At 46.6% G+C, this 15,808-nt stretch overlaps 1 protein-coding gene across 3 annotated transcripts in view; it reads left to right on the top strand.

Annotated features, from left to right (window-relative positions):
- The window catches only part of ARHGAP32 (Rho GTPase activating protein 32), a 221,410-nt gene that overhangs the window by 106,519 nt on the left and 99,083 nt on the right, over positions 1–15,808 (top strand). For 2 of the 3 annotated variants that reach the window (XM_062014049.1, XM_062014051.1), the window contains exons 3-5: positions 1,601–1,692; positions 3,229–3,270; positions 3,648–3,732. In XM_062014049.1, the coding sequence (XP_061870033.1) occupies positions 1,601–1,692; positions 3,229–3,270; positions 3,648–3,732 (219 nt within the window). The remainder of the gene's footprint in view (positions 1–1,600; positions 1,693–3,228; positions 3,271–3,647; positions 3,733–15,808) is intronic. The other variant, XM_062014052.1, reaches the window with a different exon arrangement.

Here is a 15,808-nt window from a genome sequence, read left to right as displayed (position 1 = left end):
CACTTTGCACTGCAGCATACAACTGTTTATAGATAACCAGCTTTGGGACTGATGTCTCTGGTCACAGATGTTTTGGTGGACTGGCTTAGAAGCAGTGTTACTCATCAGCATCAGGGAAGTCATCTCTTTACTCCTGCCATGAGAAAATGGATTGCATGTCCTACTTTTTGTCTTCCAGGCCTGTAGAGGAGGAGAACTGCAGAGCTCCTCTTCCTCCTTGAGCTGTCACTGTTTTGGATGTTATTCATGTTGTGTAGAGCATTGTATAAAGCATAAAACCCCCTCATTCAGCTGTCTCACAGGACTGGGGAGGAATCTCTGGCCAACATCAGGGACCACATTTTTCCCCTTTTGCTGTGTCCAGTTCTGGGCCCTCAGTTCCAGAAGGACAGGGAGCTGCTGGAGAGAGCTCAGCACAGGGACACAGAGATGCTGGAGTGGAGCATCTGCCTTGTGCTGAAAGGCTGAGGGAGCTGGGGCTCTGCAGCTTGGAGAAGAGGAGCCTGAGGGCTGAGCTCAGTCATGTTCCAAATGCATCAAGGGTGGGTGTGAGGAGGCTGGAGCCAGGCTGTGCTCAGGGATGGCCAATGACAGGACAAGGGGCAACAAGCTGGAACAGAAGAGGTTCCAAAGAGACACAGGGGAAACCTGTTCCCTGTTGAGGTGAGGGAGCACTGGCAGGGGCTGCCCAGATGGGCTGTGGAGGCTCCTTCTCTGGAGACATTCCAACCCAGCTGGATGAGTCCCTGTGTGCCCTGCTCTAGGTGCTGCTGCTCTGGCAGGGGGGTTGGACTTGGATGATCTCTCAATATTCCTCCCAACCCTTGAGATTCAGTGATCCTGTGTGAAGTCTGTGCTGATCTTCCCATTTCATCACTGCTCTGTTCATAACAGCCTCACCTAAAAGCACTCCTTCCTCTAGAGCTTAAGGCCTGCTAGAACAGAGCAAGAGAAACACGTTGTACTGAGTGTTGAGTTCCCTGAGATGGTGAAGGCTACCCCAGCAGGGCTCATGGCTTAGGAAGAAGCAGCTGGAGGAAGGCAAAGGATGGGCAAACATGACAGAACAAATGAAAAGAGGGAGTTTGGAGTTGTGGCCTCACCAAAGTCAATGAATTTTGGTGATTAAAGTGTTTTAATGTGTTCATGCACTTACACTGATAGCTTCCAACATCAAAGCTCACCTCCCACATACAAGCAGCTCTGTCATTAACTTGATTTTCCACAGTATGAGCTACATCCAGCTTCTTTCAGTGCCTCAGCCTGACTGAAAGGCCACAGATGTTTGGGAAACCAGGTAGTGAATGTGGAGCCTGGGACTGTACATCACACTCCTGCCTCTGAATATCTTGAGATGGCTTTAGAAACCAGAAATGATAGCAAAACACTGACTCTCACAGTTATTACTTCAGAGTTAGCAAAGCTCAGGATCCCAGACTGTAATCCTCAGCTTCAGCTTCCCTGGGCAGAAGCACACGAGGTGTCAGCTGTGTTTGTTCATAGATGTAAAAATACAATGTGCTGCTGCTTAGCAGGAGGCAGCCAGTAGCATGCACTCACACCCTGAGCTCCTTGCTTTCTCTCTCATCTCTTTTTGCAGGCAAGAGGTGCAGACATCCCTGACATTGCAGGGGACTTGCCTCTCCGGACCTGTGGCAGCACAGCAAGTATGAAAGTGAAGAATGTGAAAAAGTAAGAGCAGCATGCTTTGTCTTTCCTGCTTTTTGCTGGGCTTCTTGCTTGGACAATCTGGGCTTTCAGCTATTGTGCTGCAATAGAGCTAAAGCACTGGCTAATGAGTTCTTCACAGTGTCTTCATCAGAGTAACCAAAATCCATGCATAACCAAGTAAACTGTAGCTAGCACGGGCAGAACTGGGGACATGAAGGGTCTTATTGGCTCTCTCACCTGTTTCTGGCCTTAGAAGGAAAGCTTTTTACAGTTTGGAACCACCCTGTTAATAGATTTTTGCCATTTATTTCTGATCAATTAAAAACAAACCCAAATGCCAAAATCCCCTGAAGAGTTGCCCAGGCAATGTAGAAATGAGATCATTTTTCCTGTCTCCCTGTGCTCTAGGAAGCAAAACCAGGACAAGTGGGTGGCCTAGATATGCCTTTTTCATGTGGTATTTCTTTCTCCTTTCCTTTTGCTTCTGCCCCGAACCTCTTCAGCTGAATGGGGTTTGCAAAACTTTGCCAGGGATCCTCTTCTCTTCTCTCTTCTCTTCTCTTCTCTTCTCTTCTCTTCTCTTCTCTTCTCTTCTCTTCTCTTCTCTTCTCTTCTCTTCTCCCTTCTCCCTTCTCCCTTCTCCCTTCTCCCTTCTCCCTTCTCCCTTCTCCCTTCTCCCTTCTCCCTTCTCCCTTCTCCCTTCTCCCTTCTCCCTTCTCCCTTCTCCCTTCTCCCTTCTCCCTCTCCCTCCTCCCTCCTCCCTCCTCCCTCCTCCCTCCTCCCTCCTCCCTCCTCCCTCCTCCCTCCTCCCTCCTCCCTCCTCCCTCCTCCCTCCTCCCTCCTCCCTCCTCTCCCCTCTCCCCTCTCCCCCTCTCCCCTCTCCCCTCTCCCCTCTCCCCTCTCCCCTCTCCCCTCTCCCCTCTCCCCTCTCCCCTCTCCCCTCTCCCCTCTCCCCTCTCCTCTCTCCCCTCTCTCCCCTCTCTCCCCTCTCTCCCCTCTCTCCCCTCTCTCCCCTCTCTCCCCTCTCTTCTCTCTCTTCTCTCCCAGGTTTCTTGTTTATTCTGTGGGCTTACACTCTCTCCCTGTCTCAGAGAATATAAAGCAGCTTCTTATGCTTGCAGCTAAGGTTTCAAATCTCTAAACTGCAAAGGGGATCTCAAGCAATCAATACTGCTCTCCTTGCCTCTGCTAAGACTGCTGACTCGGCTGCCCAATACCGATTGATCTGTGCCTTCAGATCACCTCTCCTTAGTGCTCTGATGCTGTAAGGGAAATGGCTCTTTGTTCTAGTGCTGAGCAGCCAGATGCTGCATCTCACTTCCCACTTGTATTCCCGTGGGAAGAGACAGCTAGATAATGACAATCTCATTGGCTCACCACCAGAAATATCTATAGGAGTCTATAATAGCTTCAGCAGAAGCAAGAGCGTGTTGCAGAGAGCCAGAGGATCTCCCCGTCAGCCATCGTTGTAACTGGAGAGACACTTGGGAATAATTATGCCTGACTTTTGAATTTTAAAGAGGCAAAGGATAAATAGCATTTGTTCTGCACCCTCAGATACATCAACCCGGGACTGATGGGCTGTGATGCCTTTCACAGGTAAAGTTCTACTTTCCTCTGTGTCTCGTGTAAGGCTGTTGCTTTTGCACTGCAGCAATGCATTTGTAAAGGTCAGAGTGGTTTGTGCCTGCACCCTTTCTTAAAGAAGTGGGCTTTGGTGTTGGTGTTGTTGCCACACAACTCTTGAAGGATGCAAAGATCAGTGTCACTTTGCAATTTACTTTTCCTTTCTCACTCGATTCTTTTCTCCCGCCGTGTTGGTGCGTCACATCAACAAATCCCTCTGTTCCCTTGGCTTTTAGGATGAGAAAGTCATCATTTTGTATCAGTGAGTGCATTTCATCACACTACTTGATGCTGAGCAGTGTTTCAGTGACTTGCAGCTTCGCTTATGGTGTGCTTTTGGTGTGCTTCAGGTTATCCTTTACCAAGGGTCATTTCCCGAAGATGGCTGAGTGTGCACATTTCCACTACGAGAACGTGGACTTTGGCAACATCCAGGTGAGTTTCAGGTGTCTTTTGCACACTAAACTTCATGATGTTTGCTAACCTGGTGGGGGAGGTGATAGAGTCACCTCCACTCAGGTCTGTTTAGTTTGTTGCAAAAATGTTTAGTGCTAAAAAGTTAAAGCAACAGAGTGTCTGTGTGTGGAATCACTCCAGGATCTGGTCTCAGTGTGGTCACCCCTTGCAGCCTGGAGATGATTCTGTTTCCACTGGATTTAACTGATGTAACAGTATTGAGTCACCTGTAATAAGTGCCTGTGTGCTTTTAGCTTGTGTGTGTGTGTCTTTAAACAATCATGTAAATGTGTTTAAACCTAAATAACTGAGGTTTCTCCATTGCTGTTATGGTAGCTCTGTGCTGGGCATTGCAGCAGCTGTGTCATCAGAACAGCAGAAATTACTAGTCAGCCTGTGAGTTGCATTTCTAGACTCACTCTAGATCTAGGCTTCACTCCCTTGTGGCCCATCCATCACAAATACAGGCAGAAGCCTTTTTCATTGAGCAGTATCAGGGAGGGCTGAGAAGCAAGAATCACTTCTGGTTACTCATAAACAGGGCACACATCTTGTTCTGTGCTCAGAGAAGCAGGAATGCCTCCAGCATCTGCCAGCCTTGTAGCCAAAAAGAGGTTACAACCTTTTCATTTGTAAAACATTTCCTGTAATACCAAGTGAATTATTTGCAGCCCTTCATGTTTCCCTGCTTGACAGTTTTGCAAGCAGAATTATGCAGCCATTTCTCCTGTCCCTGCAAAATTCTGCCTGGGAGGGAGTTTGAGTCCTAGGCAGGGATTGTATTTTACTAGTGTTGTCATTCAGGGGCTCTGTGTTGTGTTCTGTGCTGTCCTCTGAGCTCTCCTTCCACAACATGCAGGCTGCAGAGAGATGAGCACCTTTGCACAGCACTAGTGTATAAAGCATCCTGAAGACAAATAATTTGCTGCTTGTGTGGGTTTGGAGCATTTCTTGGCATGTTTTAAGGATGGCAAGGCATCCTTAAGTCTAACATGACATGTGTGAAATCAGAGAGTATATTCTTCATGTTCTAGTGGGAAGCTTCCATAACTGGTGCTGGCTGGAGCTTTCCCTGCTGCTGCTCAGGTGTCTTGTGTGTTGTGCCCTCTGGCAGTACCAGAACCATGAACTGCTGGAACCAGAGGAGTGGGTCTGGCTGGAAAACAATGAGTCAGGAACATAACAGTGTTGGTTGCTCAGCCACACCAGGCCTCTGAGCTGTTTTCTCTCATGGTGTATGTTGTGAAGGGAGGAGGATGGTGGAGGATGGCAGCATGGGAGACACTGTCACAGAAGTGTGATTGTGTGTCTGGCAGGGGAGGTCAGTTCTCTGTTTCCACCACTGCTACCACTGAAGAAAATGTATGCACCTGAATATTCACAGCACTGAGGCAAAACATGTGCTTAAATAAGGCAGCAGGGACAAGCTGGAACAGAAGAGGTTCCAAAGAAACACAAGGAAGAATTTCTTCCCTGCTGAGGTGAGGGAGCCCTGGCAGGGGCTGCCCAGATGGGCTGTGGAGGCTCCTTCTCTGGAGACATTCCAACCCAGCTGGATGAGTCCCTGTGTGCCCTGCTCTAGGTGCTGCTGCTCTGGCAGGGGGCTGCACTGGATGATCTCTCAACATTCCTTCCAACCCTTAAGATTCTGTGCTTCAGGCTCTAAGAACCAGCTCTGTGCCTTGTGTCCCTTCCTTTTGCAGGATTTCTGACAGATTATATGGATAAAAATAGCTGAAGGACAGAGCTTTGCTCCCAAAATGCAGAAGGACAGGGTGTTACAACAGTTCCTTTAGTAGAAGACTGATATTAATGGTCAAATAAGTGAAGACTTTGTTAATACAACAGCACTATTAGTTTACAGGTTTAAAAATAGGTTCATGTAGGGCTCATACATTTTAATCAAGTGACATTCATTGGTGGCTCCTTTGTGATAACAAGGTAGACTAGAGAATAGCAGTAGGCTGAAGTGACTTTGCAAGTGACAGCTTGGCACCTAATAGCAAATTACCAAGTAGCATCTGAGGGGTAGTGGGTGTAAACTCCTTTCAGAATCTATTCACTGTTACAAATTTGCATAGCAGGGATGCAGCATTATCTGGCTGTGTCAGGAATTGTGTAATGCTGTCTATTAACAGCCTGGCCAAATTTCAGCTTGTTTTGTAACGCTGATGTCTCATGGTGCAATTGGTGTATTAATATCTTGGCATTTCACCTCGTGAGATGGCTTTCAATTAACTTTCTGAGATGTGAGGGGGGAAAAAAAGGACTCATTCTCCTCTTAGCACCATGCTAACAAAACTAGGTGCATTTTGGGGTGCTTTTCACACATGTTCTGCTGAACTGCTTTCAACAACAACCTATTTAACCTCCTGAGTCTGGCTGGTGAGACACGTGTTGCATCAGCAAGAAGTTGCTGGTTTGCCAGGCAAAGGTACCTGATGTCAGAGCTGCAGGGACAGGAGAGGCTTTACAGATTGCACCAGTGCTTGTGACATTTCTAATATAATTGTAAATGACAATATTTTGGTGGAATCCCATGTGGTTATTAGTGCCTTTGCTGCTACATCGTCAGTGTTACGATGAAAAGCCAGGTTCTGCAGAATGGATTAACATTGGATTGATGTTGAAGAGTCTTGTTAGCAGGAGTAGAACAGTGGGTCAGCCCCACTGTGTGGCCCAAATGAGATGTTAGCAGGCCATGGCTGGGTTCTGATGACTCAGCATCCAGTAGATTGGTTCTGCTGGATTCCTTCTCTCTCAAGCTCCACAGTTCTTGGCTAACGGCTGTCTGTGGTGACTCTCTCACTAGAGCATCAAAATCCATTCATTAATCACACAGACCCAGAGTAGTGAGGGTTGGAAAGGGACCTCTAGAGCTCAAGCAGGTTCCCCTGGCTCAGGGGGCACTGGGACATGTCCAGGTGGGTTTGAAACCTCCTGAGAAGGAGCCTCCACCCCCTCCCTGGGCAGCCTGGGCCAGGGCTCCCTCACCTCAGCACCAAAGGACTTGCTCCTCATGTTCCAGTGGAACCTCCTGTATTCCAGCTTGTGCCCATCACCCCTTGTCCTGTCACTGGCCACCACAGTAAAAGACTGTCCCCATCCTCTCCACACCCACCTTTTAGGTGTTTGTCAGCATTGATGAGGTCTCCCCTCAGCCTTCTCTTCTCCAGGCTGAACAGCCCCAGGTCCCACAGCCTTTCCTTCTCAAAGAGCTGCTCCAGTCCCCTCAGCATCTTGGTGGCCCTGTGCTGGCCTCTCTCCAGCAGCTCCCTGTCTCTCTTGAACTGGAGAGCCCAGAACTGAATGCAGGACTCCACATGAGGCCTCACCAGGGCAGAGCAGAGTAGTGATACTCAAAACAATTGATGCTTGCACACATTTTCCTGTCCATAGTATCTTGGGTATCTTAGTTTCCAGTTGAGCACTGAAGTTTGGAGTTGGAGATCCTCAGCATCTCTTCCAGGCCTTACATTGAGACAGAAGCCTCACCATGCTGAGGTACTTCCTAAATCATCCTGCTACAACTGAAGTTCACATTGGTTTCCAAGGCAGCTTGTTAAATTTAAGCATGATTTTGGGGTTTGTTAGTTGGAAAAACTTCCTCCTTAGGGACTTGAGTTGTTCCAGCACTGTATGATAGCTGAACACACACAGGATGAGTTGATGTGTACACACCAAACAGTGCAGCATCTTCCTGAGACTACTTTGAGCTGAAGTCTGATACATGAGCATGGTGCTCAGCCCAGGCTAATGGGATTGCATGTCCCAGGTCCTGTGTTTTACCTGTGGAGCTGTTGAAGTTCTCTTTCATGTGCAATTATCTCAGTGCAGCAGCTGTTGCACACAGTCTCACTGGGAGCTTCAGGGCTTATTAATACCCAGGAATTAAACAACTTCAGCAAAAGCCCAAAGTCCCTGAGTTATGCAGCAGTAGAATGGGTTCTCCCTAAGATGGTGCAACTGTGATTTGGCTTTACTTAGTGGCATCTGCCCTTGATATAAACAGGAGAAATAGTGATGAGGTGTTCTGTAAGTATCTTTCCTTCCTGCCAGGAGTAAAGCTTTGTTCTTCACTTGAAAGCATGAAGAAGGTTTCAGTAATGGAATATGGAGAGCTGATCAGCTCTGTGCTTCCCAGATAATATTCTATGCTCCCAGAAAAACCCATTGCCAAAGGAAAAGTGCTGTGGTGTGCATTCATATCACTACAGCAATCTTGCACTTGACAGATTGCCCCCTTCAGACAGGAGGCTCTCTGTCTCTCTGTGTTTGCCTTCTAAAAATACCCCCCCATCAGCACAGGGTTGGATTACAGTGTGTGGAAGATCCTCTCCTTATCTGTTAAGCTTTGGCTTTGCAAGTGGCAGGAGCAAGTTATCAGTGGGAAAGGAAGTATTTGGAGCAGAATCACTTCCTCCTGCCTTGGGAGGCATCAGCTGCCAGGAATTCCTGTCCCAACCCAGCAGGATTGTTTGCTGGTTGAGTGCCTTTGGCAAGCTGCAGCCCTCCAGCCAAGGTGATGGGCTGCCTTTCATTGCTGGCTGTGGCTTGTGCCTGTGGTTGTATTTTCCTGTTGTGTCTTAAGACTGAGCAACATTGCAAAGGACAGTTTAGTTCTTCTTATGCTTTCTGTCAGCAAAGCCTGTGGACAAGATCTTTTTGGGGGTCATCTTCCTTTGGTTTACCTTCTCTCTTTCATTGAACAGGATTCCAGCAAGGGGGTGCAGAGGGGGAGTATGTTTATGAAGGTATCTCTGGTAATTAGGCACTCACATTGTTTTCCCTTGACATGGATTGCAAAGGAAGCAAAAATAGTAAAACCTGACCAGATTCCCTTCTCTGGAGTTCACTGGGGTAGTTCAGGATGCTTCTGGCACAGCTAAAGGCAGTCTTCTACCTAGGTCAGCTAGAAACAGCAGGAATAGAGGAGTGCTCCCTGGACAGCTTAGCTTGGATCTCCTTCCACCAGCAGTGTTAAACTAAACTTGCTCACTGATTGCAGTGTAGGAGGGCTTGTTCATTCCCCCAGCTCTTCTGTGGGCATGAGAATTTTCAGTGTCTTGGCAGTCATGAGCAGCTACAGGCTGTGATGTCTTCATTCCTGCCACTCATTTGCAAAGTGTTAGAAAAGAGTGTATCTTTTGGAAAGTGAGCCATGAAACAGCAATCCCCTCACCCCAGCCCCTTGTAAAACATGCAAGTACACAGGCCAGATCACACCAACTGGCCTGAGTTTTGCTGTGTGACAGTGCTAGGAGAGAGGGGTTTGCTGGCTTTGTCTTTACAAACACACAAGTGGTTATGACGTGCATACCCAAGGTCTTTCTTAGCCCTTAATCTCTGGATGCTGTTCATCTCCCCCCTAAAATGATTTTGCCTTATTCTCATATGTTATATTCTCTTTGTTTACATCAAGCCCTTCATCCCCCTTTCCCCATCTCTTTCACTTGTGTTTCTTTACTGTTGCCTTCTAAAGTTGTAGGGGGAGATATTGCAAAGGCTGCTTTAAGGACATGGGTATATATATGAAAACAACTCTGTTCATAGTGTAGGTGGAAACTGCTTTTACTAACTTAATAATTCCAGCCACAACTCTCTGAAAATTGGCAGAATCTCCTGCCAAGATCAACAGGTTTTGAAGGTTTGGAGTCTCTAGGCCAAGCTTCCCAATGCCAGAGAAGTTAGGAAAATACTCGAGTAAGTTCACCTGAGTTTTTGGGTTCTTGTGTTTCCTGGTCTTGCATCCAACTTGCCAATGACTCCTCAGAAAAACTCTTCCCTGGAACAAGATCACACCTGTGAAATTCCAGCTTGCTTGGGTTTGGTTTTCTTCCAGTGGAATGGGGTGAAATCCAGCATGGGTTTTACAGTCAAAAGCCAACTGTGATGATGGAGAGTATCTCTCTGTGAAACTACTGGTGCTGCTCACTGATTTACTGCTTGTAGAGCAAACTAACAGCCTCATTAGCCACCCACTTCACCAGGCAGGATTCATGTCTGCCAGTTATTAAAGGCTGCTCAAAAACCTGCCAGGACAGAATTCCCTCTGCCCATGGTGTTTGTGATCCCCTGAAGGAAGAGGAGGGATTGCCTGTGCGAGGTGCTGATGGGGACGTGCTCAGAGGAGCTTGTTGGCAAGGGAGAGCTGTCTGCCTGCCTGTCAGAGGAGTCTGCAGGCTCCTGGGTGTTTGAAGGTGTCACACTGACATGTATAGGAACAACCTGGCTGCATTGGGTGTGTTGCTGATGTCCCCTTGGGGCTTTAGCTGCTAAATCCTTCTTAAAGCACATTATGTACTTTGCTCTCCCTTTTTCTCCCTTTGACAGACAGCTCCTGCAACTGAGAGTCTGTTCCTCAGCTGGCTGGTTATTGATTTACCTGTCACAGGGAGGAAGGATTTTTTCCTGTTAGTATTTATGTAGATCAGCTCTCTGGTTCCATCTACATCCCTAATTTTAAGCTGATCATAGAATCACAGCATGGTGGGGGTTGGAAGGGACCTTTAGAGCTCATCCAGTCCAACCCCATTGCAGAAGCAGCTCCCACCTAGATCAGGTTGCATAGGAACATGTCCAGGGTGTATAAACTGTAGCCCACAAATAATATGCAAAAGTAGGTGTTGATTCAGTTAACAGGTAGTTCTGCTTTAATTTTTCCCATCTCCTTTTTGCCTTTGGATGTTTTTATGAGTTTCTGTAGGCCAGTTCATTTCTCTGCCCGCTGTGTGTCACGGGAGAGCAGAGCCCAGCACGGTGCTTCTGTACCTGGGACAACTCCAAACCTGAGACTTGAAGTGTTCCCTCCTTTGTGTGTTTCTTCTCTGCCTCAAGTATGAGAAATTTGGGTAAACTTGCATTTCTCTTCCTCATGTGCTGAGCACTGCTGGGCCAAAGTGGTTTCAGGGACCTCTGTGTGTGTTTGGCTCATCTTTGCACTAGTGACACTCCAATTTGACAACACTGACCTCCCTGCAGGAATCCAGCTGATTTTTGTCTTCCCACTGCAAATACAGCAGTCTTTTTAGCCTTTATTGCTGCATAGTGGCTGTTTGATGGCATGAGTAAATCTTACAAGTGACTGTAATAAGCTCAGCTGTTAACTTTGGCACTGACCTCCTGCTGTTTGCCACCACCATAAATCACCTTTAGCAGCGTTGTCACACAGAGTGTGTAAAACTTGTTTTAATTAGGAACTGAGGCAGAGTTTTGTGTTGGAAAAAGTTTTCTTCCCTGAGGCTTAATGACCTGAAAAAAACCCAGAAAGATATATTATGTATGTAATTAAAAGATATGAACAACTTGAGAAGAAAGCATGGGCTCCAGAAAAACAAACCCCATTTCACTAGTGCTTCAGAGCTTGAAAGAGGATTCAAACCCTTATGCTTTTGGATCTAGTAGAGGAATGGTGTTAAAATGCAGCATGGATGTTGTACCTGTAGCTCTGCAAACATGCCAAGCTGCTCTGATTTTAATAACTGGCAAACTCAGCGTTGATCTGATCCCTGAGATTTACAGGAGTGTGTTTTTCTTCTCCAGTGGAGGTTTCTCGTGCCTGCTGGATGTATGAGCTGTTAAACCAAGCATCATTGGGGACCTTTATGTTCTGTGGTTCCTATAGTTCTGTGGTTGTTTAGTTTGTGCTTATGTGCCAGGGTTTTAAGGTTTGATGACAGAGTTGGCAGCCAAGGGCAGCAAGTTAGACTGCAGCTTTTCAGACTGCTCATTCATGATTTAGCTTTCCACTGGTGTGTGCTTGTGCACCTTTGTGCTGTACTTACAGATGTTTGCATTCATTTCCTGGGAGAGAAGTACTGATAGGATAAATAGCCTATTGCACAGTCTGTGTTCTTGTCTTGGCTTTGAGACCTCTTGCTGGTAGAGGTCTGTTGGTCTGAGCACACCAGCAATACTCCAGATGTGCTCTGTACCCTGAGACCCTGTGGAGGTACCCTGAACAAAACCCTTTATGGCTGTGTGATCCAGGTAGTGTCCAGCCTTTGAAAATCAACATTGATTGGCTCAGTTAAACAACCTCAGGCAAGGGCATGTGGTGTGATGAACTCAAGATTGTTCTTTCCTTATCAGGGAGGAGTGTCTTTGAGTACTCAGGAAGGAGCTTGTCAGTGCACTACAGTATGATAATCTCTCCTGCAAGGCAAGAAGACACCAAGGAGAGCACTTGAGCTAATGGTATTTAGATACTACATGTGAAAATGTTGCCTCTGCTGTGACAGATGCATTGTGTGTAGCTGCATGTGTATTGCAGAGGATGGTTCTAGATCAGCTCAGCTGACCCCTGAGTTTTTGTTGTTTAGTGCCATTTGTGCCAAAGATGTGCTGTGAATCTAAACTTTCCCAAGGGTCTGGATTCAGACAGATAGTTTAAAAGAGGAGGTATGTATTCTCACCCACTTGTATTACAATGTCTAGAAGGCATTTCAACATCCTTGTAGACTTGGATTGTGACTTTACCTCTTGCTGTGGTACATGAGCAGAAGGTGGGGGATTCTGCTTCCATGTTCTGCAGGCAAGGCTCTGACCTTTGGGTCTCCTAAATGTCCATCCCAAAAAGCTCATTCATCTCCACTGAGGACACCAAAGTTATCAATGACTTGTTTCCTCTGACTCTTCATTTCTGGCTGCTTTGTCCACAGAACCTGTGAATCAGGTTGCTGTTGTCCTGCTAAGGCAGAAGGAAATCAAATGCTTCCATTGTGTGGACTGTGCTTTTTAAAAGCAAATAGCTACACAAAGAAGGGTGAGATGCTCTTTCTGCCTTTGCAAGACTCCCTCTTCTCAGCATATAACTTTTAATCTCTCTAGAAACTAACTGGATTAACTTTGATTCAGTTCAGCAGTTCTTTCCACCCTTCTACTCTGTGATTAGAGAAGCATTAATGGAACCTCAATTGCTTGCTATGGGATATGTTTTTAAGGTGCAAGACCTCCCATACCACCATCCTAAATGTCTTCCTTTTATTTCCCTGAAGGATAAGAAGCTTGTCTAGGTCTGCATGCCTATGTTTAATGTGTGTCTCTGGACCATCAGGGCTCAGTCTGTGAGCTGCAGTCAGAGGTGACACCTCAAAGCACAGAGTGAGCTTTTAGCACCATCACACCCAGAATTAGGCCAGTAATAATGTAGAGAGAAGACTTTTGCTTAATAGATACCCATAAATCCAGTAGTCTCACAGTTTGGAATAAAAGGATATAGTGCCATATAGTTTCTGTATGTTCAGGATTCATGAACCTGCCTTGAAATGAATGCTGTTCTATTGGAAGTCTGCTGAAGCTTATAAATAGGGTTATAAAAGCAACTGCCTTCTAGGAAACCTCACCTTTTGGGTAGGTGGTTTTGTCTGGTCCTGCCAGTTAATGTTCACATACTGACAGAACTTCTTTGAGGTTACCTTGACATTCAGTGCAAGCTGTGTAACTGCTCTTTATGGTGCTTGGAGTGTTAAACCTCATTTAGTGCAAACATGACGTGTCAAAACATTCAGACTTTAAAACAACTGATTTTTGGACCAAGTTCCCATTTACCAGCTTGAAGTAGTTCAAAAAAACCAAAACAACTCCTGCCATTTCTACAGCATGAGGCCAGGAATTTGCTCTGAAACCCTGCTGAATGATTTGCTGTTTCTTTATCTGCAAAGTCCTGCAATAGTTACAGGTTCAGCAATCCTGCAATGGGCAGGGGAACCCAGTTGGAGCCTTGGGATAGAAAGGATTTGCATGAAAGGAAGTGTCATGTCAGGACAAGGATGAGGGAATCTCAGGGTGGTTTAGCTGTAGGGAAAGTGTGAGACTTGAGAGGCCTCAGAGCCTGATTCAGAGCCCACTTCCATGCACCTGCCCTTGTGGCTCAGGGTTTGGTTTAGTGTCATGCTTTGCCATTTGTTGTAAAACTAAATAAAAGCTAGATTTGAGCTGGGAAGCTCTTTTTGGAGAAGTGAGCTCTTAGGTTAGTGCATTCCTTTTGAATTATGAATGGCTTTTAGCAGGAACAGCAGAGCTGTGATGTGCACTTTGAATACACCCTGGACAAGCTGTGTTGGCTTTTATTTCCCCTGGTACATGCTCCCAGTGTTTCTCTGAACTCTTTTTAAGCCTCCTAATATCCCTCAATTCCCAGCTACTTTAACCCAAATGGAGTTCAAAGTTAGAACCAGCCCTGTTGGTGTTGGTGCTGAATCAGAGGGCACAGTGAAGCCTTTGTCCTGGAAATACCTCTTTCCTCCCAGTAATTTCCTATGTAATGTGATGAAGATGCAGAGCTTGGGCCATTTATCCTCTCCCTTAGACCCAGTCTCTGAAAATCAAACTGCACAAGAAGAGCAGCAGAGATGCAGTAACTGCAAGGTCTGTGCTATCCCCTTGGACTTTGCTCTTACAGCCAGACAGCTGTACCAGTTCTTTCTGCAGTTTCTATGCAACATCTGGCCAAGGGGGAAACTTTTGGCTTTTACTCCTAGAAGAAGTTATCTTTTACAGAGATCTGTTTGACCTTGTACCTCTCCTGCTCATTTTCCAGCCTCCCCTTTCCCAGGAGGGAGTAGCTGAGGGGAAATGCTTCCATTGAGCCTCTTCCATGCTTCATACAAAACCTCGAGCCCGTGGTGATCTGAACCACATGTCAGTTCTACACTGTGCCTCTGAACCCAGCTGGGGAACATGGACTTTGTTTCAAACAACAGGCCAAGGGGCAAGATTTGGGATGTGAAATCTTAAAACATCCTTTCTCATGCCTGTAGACACATGTGTGGGTGCACAAAATGGTGTTTGCACCTTCCCCTCCTCCTCCCCAGTTTGACAGAGTAATTGCCAAGTGGCTAAAGGCCAGAGGCTGAGTTGGAAAGCACTGGGAGTCCTACAGCTCTGTGCTGGGCCTGTACTGCATTAAAATGGTCAGTTTAGTCATAGACTAACCTTTATGTAAAGCCAGGGGGGATGTAGGCATAGCTAAATGCCAGAAGCACTGGGTTTCACACAGCCTGGTTTGTAAAGATGAGTGGTTGTTGATCTTTCCCACTTCTGGGGTCGTGGGAGGAAACGGAGTGAGCTTCCCCTCAGCTTTTAGCACTTCCTCCTGCCAACTAAGGGGAGATTATTTGCCTTCACTTGCTGCTCCTCTTGTCAGCAAGAGAAGTTGGTATTTAGCCAGATAATAAAGAATACTTTTCCCGTGGAAGGAGATCTCAGATGTGGTTGTAACACTGATTCCCCCCCTCACTGCTTGTTGTCCTGCAAACTCTTGCTCAGGAAGACGTGGTTTGCACACAGATGATGTGCAAAGCTTGTTTTGCTTTAGCTTCCAGTCTTTTCTTTCTGAAACATCAAAAGAAGTTCTGATGGTGGCTGTTTATCTACTGAATGCTGAAGGTTTGTCCATGTTTGTTGCACAAGGCTTGTGAAGACCCTGCAGAGCTGCCTTTGTGTGGAAGCACATAGTTGTGCAAACTCAGTCAGCATTACTTACACTTGCTTACAATCTCCCTTGCAAAGGTACACTTTGTCACCTTCTTGAGCTTATTCTCTCCATCCAATCTGGAAAGGGGGCTGTGTACCTGCAGGCAGCAGCTGGAAGAGTATAGGTCCCTCTGGATGTGGTGACAGAGGGGTAAAATGGGGGGTGTGGAGCAAAGGCCAGGTTTTCCTTTTCCAGTGGAAGGTAACACAGACTCAGTTTGAAAACAGGCTTCAGGAACGCATTAGGATAGCTGAAATACACTCCTGAGCCTGTGGAATTCCTTGGCAGATGTGTTTGTGGAGAGGGAGACCTTAGGAGGAGATGGTTTGTCACCTCTAACCTCCCTTCCTCGCTGTGCAATGGATCCCACTTGTTAAGAGGGGCTGGGGTAGGAGCTGCACCCAACAACTGCTGGAATAAAAGCCAGGAGGTTTTAGATCTATTTGTCACTCCCACCTCTAAATATGATACAACCAGGCTGCTGCCTTCTGGTACATCTGTTTATCCCTTGTGTGCATCCTTCAGTTTTGTTTGCTGCCTTTACTCCTTGGAGCTTTGCTCCTTGTGCCTGGTTTTCTA

The sequence above is a fragment of the Colius striatus genome, chromosome 23 (assembly GCF_028858725.1).
Source record: "Colius striatus isolate bColStr4 chromosome 23, bColStr4.1.hap1, whole genome shotgun sequence".
NCBI lineage: Eukaryota > Metazoa > Chordata > Aves > Coliiformes > Coliidae > Colius > Colius striatus.
Note: the sequence above shows the minus strand (reverse complement) of the source record. Positions and strands in the feature narration are given on the sequence as shown.